General features: G+C 44.0%; 2 protein-coding genes across 22 annotated transcripts in view; one reads left to right on the forward strand and one right to left on the reverse strand.

Moving 5' to 3' along the window:
• The window catches only part of Ryr (Ryanodine receptor), a 59,935-nt gene extending 49,009 nt beyond the window's left edge, over positions 1-10,926 (reverse strand). For 4 of the 15 annotated variants that reach the window (XM_076785796.1, XM_076785791.1, XM_076785789.1 and 1 more), the window contains exons 1-2: positions 10,534-10,919; positions 5,899-6,328 (exon numbers count right to left, since the gene is read on the reverse strand). In XM_076785796.1, coding sequence (XP_076641911.1) covers positions 5,899-5,952 — 54 coding nt within the window. In that variant the 5' untranslated portion in view covers positions 5,953-6,328; positions 10,534-10,919. Of the gene's footprint in view, positions 1-5,898; positions 6,329-10,533 lie in introns of all 15 variants that reach the window. The other 11 variants (XM_076785799.1, XM_076785787.1, XM_076785794.1 and 8 more) reach the window with 7 other exon arrangements.
• A 2,507-nt stretch (positions 10,927-13,433) lies between these two features.
• On the forward strand, positions 13,434-15,723 carry Sra (RRM_RCAN_like domain containing protein Sra). Of its 7 annotated transcripts, none has more exons than XM_076785928.1 (6): positions 13,434-13,577; positions 13,673-13,733; positions 14,015-14,405; positions 14,602-14,791; positions 14,896-15,048; positions 15,142-15,723. In XM_076785928.1, the coding sequence occupies exons 3-6, from the start codon at positions 14,148-14,150 to the stop codon at positions 15,267-15,269; spliced, it is 729 nt and encodes a 242-aa protein (XP_076642043.1). In that variant the 5' UTR covers positions 13,434-13,577; positions 13,673-13,733; positions 14,015-14,147; the 3' UTR covers positions 15,270-15,723. The 7 variants fall into 7 exon arrangements, 5 of the variants coding, with proteins under 5 accessions (XP_076642043.1, XP_076642041.1, XP_076642044.1 ...); XM_076785926.1 differs by having other exon boundaries at positions 14,136-14,405; XM_076785929.1 differs by having other exon boundaries at positions 13,445-13,577; positions 13,648-13,733.
• The last annotated feature ends 692 nt before the right edge of the window (positions 15,724-16,415 follow it).

A 16,415-nucleotide genomic window follows, 5' to 3' on the forward strand; every position in this document is an offset into this window, starting at 1 on the left:
TGATGTTTCACCATCGGGTCAATTCGACACACGAGGGACACGTTAAGAGCCAAGGATAGTCACGTGACTTTTGCAGAGCCAACAGGTCGGTAATTGCTGTATAATTTCCGTTCACAGCCTTCAGCCACTGACTTCAGATCCGTCTTGGTCTTGATCCGACGGGTCTTAAGTCTGTGACTAAACTTGTCACATTTTTTGTTCTGTATTATCGATATTATGAATTCTGACGGCAGCAACGTGCTTCAAGGTTTTGGCTTTATTTCGCAGAGAATCAAGACAAAATATAGCTCAATTTGTAGCTGGAGATATTTTCTAGCGCGCGCTACTCTCGATTTTGATAAAAATGCTTGGATTCCACGGCATGCACATCGTCAATTTTTGGCCTACTTCTAAAGCTTATATTACCAAATATCTGCATAATCTCGGCAGCTCATGACCAGCGCGCGCTAGATTGAACCTTCCTCTTTCGAATGAGCCCTTTCCCACCGGAAAATATTCTGATATAAGGACAAAAAGTTGAGATACGTAAAACCATTTTTCGCCAATTTTTGTCGGTAACGTGGTCACTCTACCTTATCGCGAATCTACGGAGTCTTCACTAGATTCACGAGACCCGTCTAAATGACGGACTCGATGTTTTAAATTTATAATTATTAAGTGTGCAAGGACGCAATTGCGAAGAATTGTTCAATAGACTCGTTTCTTTGAGCACTCATTACAATAAAAATGGCTGAAAATCTGAATAACTACAATTTTGTTATTTCTACAACGTAAAATAGTCACTTTTAGTGCTCCGTAAACCTACTGTTAAATAGAACGGCTTCTTTAAAATCCGACCGACCTTCCTCTTTCGAACGAGTCCTTTCCCACCGGAAAATATTCTCACATAAGGACGAAAAGTTGAGACACGTAAAACCATTTTTCGCCTATTTTTGTCGGTAACGTGGTCACTCTACCTTATCGCGAATCTACGGAGTCTTGCGGAAATGAGGGTCGGATGAGGGTTAACAAAATTTTGTCTGCACCGCACGGTAGAATTAGGTAGTGTGCAGCATTGAAGGGAACGTCAGTACTGTGCTTTATGTCAGTTGCCCAACATTAACTCCAGTCGAGAACACAATTTTTCAGCGTACGCAGTCCTCGCAACGGTACTCGCGTGGCTACGAAGCTGTCGCTCACCGTGTCACCGTGTTATTACCTCGCGCGGCAGCTTTTCGACGAGGGATCTTTAATGAAAAGGTGTCCGCAACAAGCCGTATTGATCATACGGAACAATGCAACGGCGATCGCTAAAATTAACTGTCGCCACGCTCTTAAAGGAGAGCGGCGCTTCCCGGCGCGTGTGTTGCACAAGGAACGGACGCCTGCGATCCGCCCGTAATTAAGAATTATTTTTAATTGTTCGATCTCCGTTTTGTGCTCGGGCTTGGCCGAGAACCGAGACAGTCGGCACGGGAGCGGCGGGAATCCCGCGGGTATCCGTCCCACGCCAACAGCTGTTGACTTAATTAATGATCATTACCAGGCCGCGAAGTACTCTCGGCGACACAATTCCCGGCAACGTTGTCTCCCCCCACCCCGCGGCGTTTTGTTTACTTCTCATGTGAAATTGTTACCACGCTTACGATTACGCGTCGGAACACGTTCCGAGTGTTTCGCCCCCGTTTTCTTCGACTCGATCGCAGAGTTTCACGGGATCGGGAGAGCCCTTGAAAACCGAGAGCTGCCTGAACAAGAAAAAAAAAATAGTTCGACAATCGAGTCGCCGTATATTTCTGCTTCCCGTTGGAAACAAGAAGAAATTGACCTACGCCCGCTTCCATTCTCGGCTGCTCGTGTGGAGCAAGGTTAACGGAGAATTTTAAAAAAGGGTGTATCGATTTTAATCCGCGTCGGGAGATTGCAGCAGCGTCGTTATTAACTCGTGCACGCCTCCGCGGAGGATGACGTTTTTCATATTCGATTGAAAAACGGGTCGAATGAAAAAGGAAAAGAAAAGAGAATAAAAGAAAGAAAGAAAGAGGATGATCACTATAGGAGAGCCCCAAGCGTGAAGTAGGATCGGCCGGGTGTATCGATGCTCGGCCCGTTCGATTCGCGAGCGAGACCTCGACGAAAACGTCAACTGTTTCTCGGCCATTTGGACATTTCGGATCTCGGACACACACCTTAAATTTTCAAGTAAACAGGCTACACGAAATTTCAGTAACTCAAGCCATGGACCGAATCTACGATTACAAAAGCAACATGGACGAGAGGTGAGGCCACTCGGGCGATCGCAAATACCATCGGGGAGGATGTTGTTTGCTCTCGGAACGGAATGGACCGGCTAGATCGCGTTTTATCGAGCCGCCGGTCCAACCGGAATCGTATTTCTCACGCGATTTCCCTAAATGCCCGATCGATCGACCGGGACAACGATTTTCTGCGGTTCGGTGAAGTCGTGCGCACGGTCAGGATCGGTTAGGATTGCGTGTCGATTGCATTTCCTTCGAACAATCGATGCCGCGAGCCGTTTTCCACGCGAACTTCGAAAACGCTCGTAAAATCCCTTCTCGGCCCGTCGATGTTTATTCCGTGTCGAGGCGAACGTCGCAGAAATTTGGAACCGATCGATAGTATAAGGAAACCAACCACCTTTCACCTCCTCCTCTCCCCCCTCGCACCCTAACATCTGCGGCTCTGTTTCCGCTTCAAGGAACGGGGACTCCTTTAGGGGACTTTGTGACTGACAGGAACGGCGATCGAGTGATGTAGTGTAATTTCATTTCCGCGTGATTTTTCTCGCCGATTTCCACTCGTTGATCGAATCAACCGCGTTACCGACGCGTTCGTGTACCGAGGCGGAGGAGATTACGACCGGTGAAAGGCGATTGTTAAGCGACGTGATTGAACGCGATGCTTTCAGACACTTCGCGCAGCTATTTCTTCGGAGAGCTTTCGAGTCTGAGCACCGCATTCGGAGAAACATGATTTTCTAACGATTTTGAGAGACGTGCCAATCAATTGGGGAACTTTTTTGTCGGAAATGTTTTTGATAGGTTTCTGGTATTAGATTATTGTTGTATGGAGCAATTGTTCAACTGTGGGATTTTCGGTCCGGTCGAAATAGCCCTTCTACTTCACGGTAATGAAAATTGGTGCGAGGTCATTAACCTTTCCAGGCTGAATGGTGCTTTTTTCAAATTGTTTCGGTCGAAAAAGTGTTTAGAATTCATTTAGGACTTGTAATTTTAAAAACAACTCCTCCGAAATTTTCTGAGATGCTGTAGAGTGATGGCAATAATCGGAGATCCCACATTCAAAAAAAAACTAAACAAGGCGGAAGGTACAACTTCGTAGAACGTTTAAAAATATTTTTCATTTTTATACTTGTTGCTTACTACACGGATTTTTGCTTGCAGGAACGTACGTCGTAAAGATGATAACTAGACTCCGAATCTTTATGCAAAACAAAAAGTTTGTGCCCCAATTGCAACGCAGAAGATTAATATAAATTTATATTTTTCGTTAATAATTCTAATGTGGTGAAAATAATATACTACTAATGTTAATCTTAGTCTTTTTAATCTGTTTACTGTTTTAAATTGCACGTACTACTTGTTTTTGTCATAGATGCATAAAATCCGGAGTCTAATTATAACAGATATCTTTACTTGAAATTATATATTATTCGAAGAAGAAAAGATAATATAGTTTAGACCTCGCAAGGTTAAATAAATTTATTTCCTTGTGAAACACCTTTCAAATATTGATATACGAACTGTTGTGATTTCTTTAAAACAAATTATTATTCGATATTCCTAAAGTCAAGCTACTTAGTATCGAATACTCTTTTCTAGTTACTTTTTCAACCTAACTTGTTCCTTGAAGTCGCATCGTTCAATGGAACATTATAAAAATTAACTGAAAAATACATAGTCGAGTTCGAAATAAACACCGATATCCAACGTGTTGAATAAACCGTGTAAGTCCAAACTGTATGAAAACCAAAAGATAACTGCCTCAGGTGAATTCTCGATATATGTCAACAACACGAGTCTCGTATCGTCCAGGAGACAAACCCGAGCCGCGTTATGTTTACACTCCTCAGCGTCCGAGGTCACTCGACCTTCGCGGCCCCTCGCGGGGTACACCCCGCGGTAGTGGGGATAATTCCGCGACATTTACCATCCAGGTCCCGGCGACATATACAGAGAAATCACTGTACTTCGATTCCCAATGCAAACGAATTCAAAGCTCCACTCCGCGTTAAACCTCGATCACTAATCGTCGTCAATGTCCCAATAGAGAAGTGACGCAACCGAACGTCCACGAAGAATCGAGCAATCTGCTGACCGATCAGGTGATCGAGAAAGCTGGTTGCTGTGCCTGCCGTTCCCGTCGACGTTCCCGTCGACGTTCCCGACGACGTTCCCGTCGTCGTGGCTGTAGATCCAGCCGTCGGCGTCGACGTCGACGTAGCAGTTGTCGTCCCCGTCGCTCCCGTCGCTCCCGTCGTTCGAAGAAAAGGAGTTGCTCGTGCAAGGCGCGCGGAAGGAGGCGCAAGAGGAGGCACGGGAGACTGTCCACGAATCCGTTCATCATCTTCTACTTGGAACAGTACTTCAAATGCCCGGGGAAACGGGTGACGGTGGTGGCCCGGGAGGCTGGCAAGAGGTGGTGTGCCATGTCCGAGGACAAGAAGAGAAAGTACATACGGCTGGCGCGTAGATCCAAGCGGAAATGCAGGTAGCCCCGGTGATTCGCGATTCCCTGTCAAGAAGGAAACCCGAGAGGATCGCAGGAGTCGTCGGGGACTCGAACGTGTATGAAACGTGTTCTCCCGTGACAAAGGAAGGTCGGACCGATCCGAGAATTCCGACGGAGAAGGTCAGAGAGCGCGAGCTGTGAAAATTTCGTTTTTATCGTGACATTGATTCTAGACTGATCCCCTCCCCTCCTTTTCCCCATTCCCCCCCACCATCCGGTTTTCATCGGGACCGACTTCTTCTTCGTTCGCAACTTCCGTGCGTCGTGTGCACCGATTGTCACATACGATCTTGTACTCTACTCTGTATGGAACAAATATACATGTTTTTGTTGACGAAGAGACCCGCGTCGAGCGGAGGCAATCGATAGGCGTACGCGTGTCGCGGTTGGTAAACGTTCCGTAAACGGAGCCCCGCGTGCGTAGCGGGAAATGTATTTTTATTAGGGGCGGGTATTAAAGAGTCGAGCATCAGGCGCGTGCAGCTTACGGAAGCTCAAGGCTGCAGTCACCCTCTCTCGGTCACTACGCTACTGCTTGATCCTTGTGGTCGGAACGGGGTCAAGGTCGTTCGCCGGGAGAACTTTAAGTGCTTCCACGATTCATTGAATTTCCCCCCCCCCCCCATCGGTGAGCGCGTGTTTATCCTTTGCCATGGGAGCGGACCGATTTTCCGCAAGACTGCGGCGGGTTTTTGCAAGCCGGTGCCGACGACGATGTACACCGTAAACACGCCGGGGAGCATCGACGGGAGAGGCTAACTTTACCCCCCACCCCCCACGCCCCCTGGTCTAAGAGGATTTGCTTCTTAGCGGGCTGCGTTCTACGTCGGTGCCCGATCAAGTTTGCAACATCATCCGGCCGGCCTTCTATTCGGCCGCGTTCGTTCATCATCGAACGTTATCCTTCTTCGACATCAACGCACGCCAGCCGACCACCCACGTGACCCACTATACGGCATTCTAATCAGTCGTAGAGTTCACCCCCGGAAGCTATCGAGCACATCTTGGCGAGATACAGAGTTTCGTAACTCGGCGTGTTTGACAGATCAGCGCTCGCACGAATGTTTATTAGTTTTTCGAAAATTTCCGTGGAGAGCGTTTAGGGGTGTTGACGGGTTTCAGCGGAGGTAAACAAAGAGCACTCACCGTCCGGAGGAAGGATACGTCATCCTGCTCGGAGCCACCCTCGCTGTCAGCCATCCCGTCGGTACGTTTTCACGTAACCTGGACGAGAGCTCGGCCGAGAGTCCGTGTATCCTCCTAGCTGGTGTCCGCTCCTCTTCGTGGCTCACTGGCTGACCGAGCCCACCTCGTAGTGAATAGGGCGAGGATCGTCACACGCGGCCACGTTTCGACATGTTTTGCCCTCTCCTCGCCACTTCCTCAGCTGGGACTCGCCGATCTCCTGTGCTCGGTCTCGTTCGCACCCCGGTGCAAAACGTATCGTCTCGTCTCGTCAACGACGACGAGCACACCGCGACGTTCTAACCTCTGACGGCGCACCGATGATCAGCTACTACTGGCCAGAGGGTGGCTCGCGCGAACGCCGACTAAACCCTGCGCAAGCGCCCGTTCCCTTCAATCAAATTCCGCATGCTCGAAATTCCGTCGTTACGGTCGTGATACCGCTGCTCACCGATCCCACCACTGCTGTGTTTCTCAAATGCACACATCCACATACATACATCCATGCGCATGCACACATACACACCCGTCTGTTACGTTTGTCTTACGCGATCGCCAGCTTATGCGCGCCAGCCGCGATCATTTCTGGAACAATCACGCCCACGACGCGTAACCCTTTCCGCTGCCGATTGTCTCGATCTTGTTCTTTAGAATTCTCTGTCATTTTAACACTAGAACTACCGAGCCCTAAACCTGACTTAGACTCATCCCTTTGTAATAACAGCAAGATTGAATTTACTCTGGTTTCATACGATTTTTATGGTAACATGCACTCCAAAGAAATGATGTGTTAAAAAATTTCTCGTGAAAACGTTTTCATAGTTTCACTAATCGTGGAAGACAAAATCATCCACCAGTCATTTTGACTGGTTCGGTAGCTCTAGTGTTAACCCTCTAGAAATCCGGGCAACTTTCAACTCGGATATATCAACATTTCGCAGCCGAATTTGTTGATTCTACGTCCAGAAACAAGTCGAAAAGGAATAATAACATTCTGGAAGGAAGGATAACAATTTGGTAAACATGCGCGTTGTCGGACGCGAATCGGCTGACGCGTCTGTTCATGACCTACCGGATCTACTTGCCACGGATACTAGGGCAGGCGACCGATCTTCAACACTAAACGTACCACCACCGGTCAAATGACCGGTTCTAGATTTTTTATTTGACAATTTTTGAAATTATGGAGATGCTTCCATGAGCAACGATTCAATAAATATTTTTAGTACAGCACGCATTGCAATGAGAACCGCGCAAAGTCTAAATAAATTAAATCTTGTCATTTTTATAACGCAACATGTATCTGTTTATTTATAGCTCGGTACGTTTAGTGTCAAACTCGTTTCGCTCGAAAACGAGCAGTCAAATAAAAACATGTTATTCCGTTGTTTTCGCAGTTTCTGTTGATCCGCGATTTTTCGTCGTCAATTTATAGTACTTGAAGTAATCGGTGTCAGCATTAGAACAATTTAAATACGTTACAAGTAGACTGCGGATCTTTATGCAAAATAAAAAATATTTGGATCGATTGCAAGACACAGGAGCGAAATAAAAATTTCTTTCTTTTCCTAATTATTTTATTAACCAGTTGACTGCGGAGTTTAATTTTAAAAATCCCTCACGAGATTAAATTCGAGCCATGACGAATATACGCGTCGAACGCAGGCCAAATGCCGCTATTATAAATTTTGCGAGAAAAGTAAAACAATATGAGAAAGAATTACATTTTTATTCAATAAGAAATTGACAATTAGTTAACGTTAACCGAACCGCAATAGAGTTTTGGATTGACGTGTATACACGTCGAACGCAGGTAACTGATTAAGCTAAAACCAATGGTGCCCTTAAATCTTGTTAATGTGTCCTCTGCTTTAAATTGTGCTTGCCCATTTTTGTCATAAATGCATAAAATCCGCAGTCCAGTTGTAAGGCAGTGAAGACATAATACTCGATCCCGAACACACTTGACACACACGGTTAGTCTCATATACGTTCCATAAACATTGAAAACACGCGCCAAGCACACATTAAACATTCACGCTAGATACAAACAGTAATCACACGCGAAGCACAAGTCTGACGATCGAGTATCTTCGATTGTTCTATTACTGCCGTACGTTTTTCATTTAAAGCATGATAAAACTGCGACGAAAAATCGCGGATCAACTTTTCTCAAGGGGTCACCGCGAAGGGAAAACTTCCCCCCGAAAGGTCACGTGGAAATGAATATGCAAACAAATTACTTGGACCCTGTACACTAGTTGGACTTTGTAAAATTTCGAAAGAGAAAAGCAACATCCCGCAGTTCCATGATAGAAAAAAGGAAACCTTGAAAAAAAGGACGTGAAAGTATGAAAATTTATCCTTTGCAATAAGCACCGGCAGAATAAAATTGTTTAATTTGCAAATTTTTTCACGCGAAGCTACAGAAGTACTGTGAACGACGTGAAAACTATGATTTCAATTTTGTCTGATCGCACCAGTGTGGCTCATTTTCGAGGAAGAACTTTACGAATTGTTTATCTGTACCACGTTTTTTGTTATTTCGTCGATTTGCAAGCAAGGGATAAATTGTATTGTGGAAATGAGGATTAGACGGCTACAGTTGAGGATTATCATTTGGTAATTATTCCATAATCTTTTGAAACTGTTAGAGCTTAGGTAAAGTGGCTCAGAACTGAACGCTCACTTGAACTTCAAATGATCAAAATATGCTAGCCAGACCAACCTTGAAGTGAAAAAAAAATTTAACAATTCTGAGAGAGCATAAAATTTTTAAATGTGCAAGTCCCTTAAAATTTGGCAAAAAGTATTTACAATTCGAGTTTTTCTTTTATGTTATGCAAGAGTTGATTGATTTCGAAACGTCGCACGATGCTTGTTGAAGTTAGAGCTAGCGCATAGGCGACGTTGCTCGCAAACAATTACAAAAGGAAAGCCGGACGTTCGATAAAGAGGACAACAGAAAAGTGTACGACTTCCGTATAGCATCGGGGGTTCGATGCCAGTGGGGAAAGAAGCGTAATGAGCGGGAAAGTTTCGGATCTTGTCATGCTTATTACTAGTTGGACGCCAGTTAGAGACAAGTAATTATGGTGACCCAGAATCGTGACTGCTTCTCGTGCGTTTCGAAACCAGAAACGCGTATATTTATACGCAATTCGATACGGACACTACGACGGAAGTCGTGCATGCTATTTTCGCGATGAACCGTGCCACACAGCCGCTAATCATTTGCTAAAACAACGCCCACGTATATTACATTCATCAACGGCATCCGATCGCTATAATCGAACGTTGCCACCCTTCTAATTATCGTCGACGATTAGGCTGCCGCGCACAAGTGCATCGAAAGCGACTCGGCACATGGAGAGCCCCGTATATTTAGACACGTACAAATCCACCGTCTGATGGGTTCAAGTAAAAATAGTTTTGGAGCGGCCCTGTCGTCCCACACGTTACTTCCGGAGGGATATAACTGCTAATGACATGACTCACCGAACGAGTAACATCCCTGTTGCGTTATAGTCTTCGGGGATTGCGCGGATCGGAAATATCGAAAATCTTCTAGCAACGTTACAAATACGTTCCAGTTTCGTTTCCTTTCGAACCTGAGCGAAAGGACACGAGAGCAAACGAGCGTGGCGTGTGTGTCAATCGCATGCAGTTCGTTTCGATCGAGCTCCGAGAATGAGCGCCGTCGACCCGTGAACCAGCTAATTAAATAATATTATCGACGATGTCAACGCGGCAGCCGCCCAGCCGCGATGGGGACAGACAACGCCGCTTGCCGAGCCTATTTCATTCTCGTGTCTATTTCCAGCAACGAAGCAGAAATAGATGCATTTACCAGCACTCGAGAAATCCACGGACATACGCGCTTGACCGTGTTTCCGCTCGAATTAGAAATGGTAACGCGCCGATCGAAGGTTAAGGATAATTAGGATCGTCCGGGTGAACGCGGTCTCTCGATCGTTCAGGATCCAGGGAGAGAGAGAGGGAGAGAGAGGGAGAGGACGGTCCCGGCCCGGGCCCAGCCCCGATCTACCGATTAATCATTCGCGGGCGAAGCGACTGGCAACGGATCAACGGGGAAATATTGTTCCCGTGCTAAATATTTCGTCGGGCGATCCTCGCAGCCACCAGCGAGAAAATACACTCTTGTCATTGGTGTGCGCAAAGCGTGCCGCGTCAATGTGTTCATCTCGGAATTTCGCAATTCCGAAAACCCGTTGCCAGAACGCACAGGTAGGTACGAGGATCGGGAAGAAGATCGGGCGATCTCGGCGGATTACATAAATTGATAGCGGCCGTGTTGCTCACCCGCGAAAGTAGGTTCCGAAACGAGAGAAGTCTGTTACCTGGTCGGATCCAGAAAAAAAATGCTGCTCGAACGTAATTAAACCATAACTTTTCGAGAAACAGCCCTGCCGCACTCGTACACGAACGCACCCACTCACGCACTCAATCATGCACGCACGCACGCACGCACGCACACGTTCTCAGCCCACGGTATCATAATGCGAATGCATCGAGGTCGATTGGTCTGCCGACCGTCCGCAGTGCAACCGGTAACGCACTTGCAGGCCGCATTACCTTTTCCGAGCCTCGCGTTATCCAAACCACTTTTTCGGATTCACTGGGGGGCCCCCGCGCGAGAAACGATCTACAGTCGTTTCGAACGCCTCGGGAAGATCCAGCTCTCGCGACGGCGAAGGAGGTACTCTTCGAGGAGAAGACACACACTTGAAATCCCCGACGGTCGGGACAATCGATTCTCGAGCCGAGCCAGGGGGTCGTTTCCAGTCGAGTGAAAGTTCGTTCGGGGCGGTTGTTGGATCCTCGGATACTCCCTGTCGGGCCCCGGCGACGAAAATCGTATCGAGGCTCGGGCGGTTCTGCCGGAGCACGGTGCCGAGCGGAATGGAGCGAGCCAGCGGCTCTACCCGGCTATTTTCAGCCTCGAGCCGAGCCCGCGTTGGCTCTCCTCGAGCGACACGTTGCAGATGAAAGGCGACTTTGTACCTCTCGTCGTGTGTCGCCGTCAAACCATCGAGGATGCCGTTTCCCCGTCGCTTTGAACGATTGTCAAGGTATCCTCCTCCGCGGTCCGGCCGACACCCCCTCGGATCCCGATGAACGTTGATCTAGGAGACCGCAACGTTGCGACGCGTTTCGATGCTGATCTGATTTCAGCTGATCGATGTTTTTTACAATACTTGTATAATAGTTATTTTAACGAGTTGAAGGCGTTATGAAGTATTGGCAGTGGAGGCGGAGCGAGCTAGAGAGGCGAGACTAATCATGATGTAGAGGGCTTCGGATGTAACTGCGGTGTGTATAAATTAAACGTTTCGCTCCGTTGCACAGTCTTTGCGATATATTATGGGGGCCTATAAGTAATCAATTATTTTGAAGTCTAAAACAAACTTTGTAGTAAATTCAACTTTTTCTTTCTTAATTTATTATATAATCTCCATCATTGTCAAGGACAACAAATTTGCAATCCCCCTCTTATAGAAATCCAGAGTTCGTGAAGCAAAATATAACTCAAGGCGCCTCCTTATATCTTCTATAGAAGTGAATGTTTTATTTCTTAAATAATGCTCCGGAGATCTGAAATGATGATAGTCAGAGTAAATTCAGACACAATGCAATTAAATACACAAGGTTTTATAACTAGCAAGTCTTAATCGACTAACGCGCTCACCCACGGAACCCTCCCATTCTTCCCGATCTCCTACATACTTTTTGGTCTGGGGTCCTGATCCCACACTCGGCCATCCTGCAACGACATTCGCCCTCGAATGTCCGTCACAGCGTCGTCTCATCGTCTTTTTTGTGCTGTGGCCATACACAGAGCCACCAAACACAACTCGTCGTAACAACTTAGAAACTCACAGCGCCACCTCGTGCGGCGATCGGTGTTCCCCCAATCCCACTTCTGACACCAATTGTAGGATCTCGGGAAAAACGAGGGCACCGCCGCCGGGAATCGAACCCACGACCTCACTGGTGGTAGCCGATCGACTAACGCGCTCACCCACGGAACCCTCCCGTTCTTCCCGATCTCCTACATACTTTTTGGTCTGGGGGTCCTGATCCCACATTATTTTACAATGTTATCGTAAATTGCAAACGAGCAGCTATTAGCTCGATATTATTCTCTATTTGTAAGATACTAGGAGTTCTTACAAATAGAGAATAATACCGATTGCCCTGGTCTCACCGCAAGGAGGTTGCTGCACACGAGACCCGAAAGGAAGCCAGAACGAATTCAATATGATTCCTTCTGACTCCCTTTCTTACAACGACGATTTACAATCTTACAAACTAAATTTAGCAGATCGCTAAATGAGAAAGATCACTTTTCCACAGAAAGAAAAGGTCACTTTACCATTGAGCGTATGTCGAGTAATTATTGCAGGGCAAAAGGTGTGAATCGGAGAAGAAGTCTCCGATCCACGAGGGATCGAGAACGAATCAGGCAGAAGGCTCTGATTCTTTCGAAGAGAGAAACAAAACCGATCCAGAGCAGAAGGCTCTGGTTCAAGGGTGACGCGACGCGATCAAGGGTGAACATATTCTACGCGTGTTTTGCGCATGTTTTGGGCATGTATTGGGAGAAGATTTGCGCATGTATTTGCCATGTTTCTCGCATGTTTTGCGTATGTTTTGGGCATGTGTTGAGCATGTTTTGCCGGTGTTTCGCGCATGATTAGCCAGAGCTCAAGCCCGAGCCCGGGCCCGCTGGCAGCCCGAGCCCGACCGCAGACAAAATTGGAAAAAAATAAAATACGTATCATTACAATTAATTTTATTCTTAATTTATATTAATTAGAGATTTTGTACACAAGATTTACATGTTATTTACATATTTCATATAAAACAATTAAGCTGTACGTTCTAATCCTGGTTAAAAAAATAATGTGCGTTCTGTTTTATGCTAAAAGACGGACCGGTTCTGTTCCAGGAAAGACGACACGGTTCTGTGCCATGCTAAAAGACTGACCGGTTCTGTTCCAGGAAAGACTGACCGGTTCTGTGCCATGCTACAAGACTGACCGGTTCTGTTCCAGGAAAGACTGACCGGTTCTGTGCCATGCTAAGGCTGAGCAGATGTCAGCACTATATCGGGAACGCCGAAAACCCGGGCGTGAGCACTCTCATTCCTCTCTGCTATGATCAGAGAGGATATGAGAGTGCTCACGCCAGGGATTTCGGCGTTCCCACTTTTGTGACATCGCCTTTTTAACATGGAACAGAACCTGGGCAACTTTTAGCATGGAACAGAACCTGAGCAATTTTCTGGGCAACTCCTACATCTCGTCTGTGATATTAGTTCCACAATATTAGTTGCGACCAAGACGGTAGGATGTGACACAGAAATGGTAAGGTAGAGCCCCGCGGAAGTGATACAAAAAAATGCATTGGGTGATTGGTCTACTTCTATACCTCGTCCGTGCATAAGTATTGAGATAGGATTGGATAGGATCCCGTGCAGTGCAAAAAATCGTCTGTACCGGCTTGCTATCTTCCTAGTTACTTCCTGTAGTCGACGATTATGAAAGATTCCGTTAAGATAATAATAAAATAGTAAATACAGAGTAGAGCACCGAAAGTCGTGGAAATGGTTAAGTGTACGTTAATTAATGTGACAATCAATTTTCTGTGTAAATATAAAAACTAATCCGACGATTTTCTATTAAGTAAACAAAAATTATTCCCGATCCAGATAAATATTCGAAACGAAGGAAACAGTTTTGTATTCGATCTAGCCGTTCAAAAAAGATCAGGCAAGTAATATCTGTCTCCATTCAGCTGATTAACCTGTTTTTTCATTAATAAGCTGCATATGTTGTTGCATATGTGTAGTACCGTACGTATATTCGCGATCGTGTGCCAGTGATAGATAGGGCAGTGACAAATAAAATCGCATAACATGTAAATACGGTTCATAGATGTTTCGTAAATCTGCATGGTTTTCTATAATTTATTACGTATATACGTATGTGCAACGAATTACTTTTCATCGAGTTCTCTTATGAAAATGATAAAAGAGGCATGATGTTCTTAGGCAACGAGAATTCAGTGCTAAAATAAATGACATGAAAAGTTGACAAATGCTATGTTCAGTCTGATTGGTGTTGTATAAAAGTGAATCAAAACAATTAGTAACAAGCGTTGGAATTCAACAGCAAATATTAAATATGGAAGAGAAGCACGGTTCGAGTATATTGGAAGATGACGATCTGGAAGAATCAGAAAATATAATAATTAACGAAGTTGACGGTTTACCCAACTTACATCCAAATTACCAACAATTAGAACTGGAATTCAATGTAGGAAAAGGTCATAGCGGGGCTAACACAAGGTCTTTAGAAGATTTAGTGCACGACGAAGATTTACCAATATCGGTTATAGTAACTAATGTGGATCCTCGTGTATTTAACAGCGACGAACTAAAGGTATGCCAAACGAATAATTTTCAGTATTAACGACAAGCTAAGCAGTAAATATATAAATTAATTTCTCTAAATTAATTTTCACCATAATAATTCTTCTAAAATTTAACTTAACCTTGAAAATTCCCTAAAATTCACCATAATAATTCTTCTAGAATATACATAATATTCATTGGAATATCTTTCTTCTTTGTTTCAGCATGAGATAGAAGATCTATTTAAACAATTTGGCGAAGATGCTACTTTTCAGTACTTTAGATCATTTAGAAGAATGAGAGTAAACTACAGTTCCCCAAATGCAGCTGCGAATGCTAGGATACAGCTGCATCAAATGCACTTTGGTGACACCAGTATCAATTGTTATTTTGCACAGCCTGTCACTCCAATAGGTTTGTAAAACTATGGTTTTTACTGCACAACATAGTAGCAACATCGATTTTGCTAATGACAACAGCAACAGCAATAAAAATAACAACTACTATCTATTTCACAGATATGGAAGATCAGCATCTTCATCCACCGGCACTTACTAAACAGTTCCTAATTTCGCCACCCGCTTCCCCGCCTGTTGGTTGGCAGCCTAGAGAGGAAAACGAACCTTTAGTTAATCACGATTTATTAGCGGCTATAGCAAACTTATCTGCAGGTTTGTGAATACCATTCGTTAACACAATACGATTAATATGAAAGAATTTCTTTTCACATTCTCATGCTATTGTACAAATAATTCATTTTATAGGAGGTAGTCATGAATTGCATCCTGGAGGTTCAGGACAGCCAGGAATAGTCGTTCATGTTTGTGAAACAGCAAATCCTATAAAAAATGCTCCACGCATACAACATACACGTTGTCCAGAACATTCATAAGTAGCGTTGTTAGAAATATTGTCCATTTTACGACAATGAATTATTTATCCATCCAAGAAGAAACTAGAGGCATTACATACAATGGCATTCAATACAAAAAAACTTTTTATTGCTATATCGCAAAATTGAGAATTCTTAACTTGTGGCAGTAGGGTCACAGAAAATTATTTGTAAACGCGCTCTGCTAAGGCAAGTACATGCGAGTATTTTACAAGAATTACGAATATGAAATGTAATTATTACTAAAAATTTGTCCTCTTCCAGATATACAATATTATTTTATGCTGAAATTTCACACAAAAATATGTCGTCAAGAATGTTATATCTATAATATTACATTGTTACACATGAAATAATTGATTTTATCGATGATGGATTCAGAAGTGTGTGAAACGGTTCGAACGAGCATACATCCTGTTTTTTTTTTTTCGAGGAATTTCCATTGAAATAAACAACGGAACTGAACCAAATTTAAGCAATTTATCTGCACGTATCACGACTCCAAAAAACATCTTGGGTGAAACTCTAAATTAAATTTTTTTTAATACATTACAGCATACATCGTTTAGTATAGTTTGAAGTAAAATGAAAAAATCGATCATCTCGTGTGTAATAAACTTAACAACCTTATCATAAAGATCATCGAATATTCACTAACGTAAAAATAAATTATTAGAAAGAATGTATGCACACATTATTTTAGGATGACTTCGTAATTATTTTTAACTTCTTAAAGAAAAAAAATGATTTAAGATACTAAAGCTTATTCGCCATCACAGAAACTAATAAAATTAATACTATTAATATATCAACAATAAAGAATATTAAAATTAGTGATACCAGAGTTATATTTCGAGTTATCGGTGTTAATTGTATTGTCACGAAAGATATGTAAAATTTCAAATCTTAGGAAAATATCAGAGAACAAGTAGAAGTAATAATATTTCCTCTAATATAATTATTTGTGAATTCGAGACAACTTTAGCTTGAGAAGTACAAAAGGAATGTGTGTACAATGAGTTTAATAAGAACAATTATAAACATTGATGTATATTTAATGTACATACATGTGATTGCGAGTGTATACCATGTGGACGCATGCAAATTGATATATTACCGATATTAATCTCGAATAAGTTAAAATTA

The sequence above is a fragment of the Halictus rubicundus genome, chromosome 3, assembly GCF_050948215.1.
Source record: "Halictus rubicundus isolate RS-2024b chromosome 3, iyHalRubi1_principal, whole genome shotgun sequence".
Taxonomy (NCBI): Eukaryota; Metazoa; Arthropoda; class Insecta; order Hymenoptera; family Halictidae; genus Halictus; species Halictus rubicundus.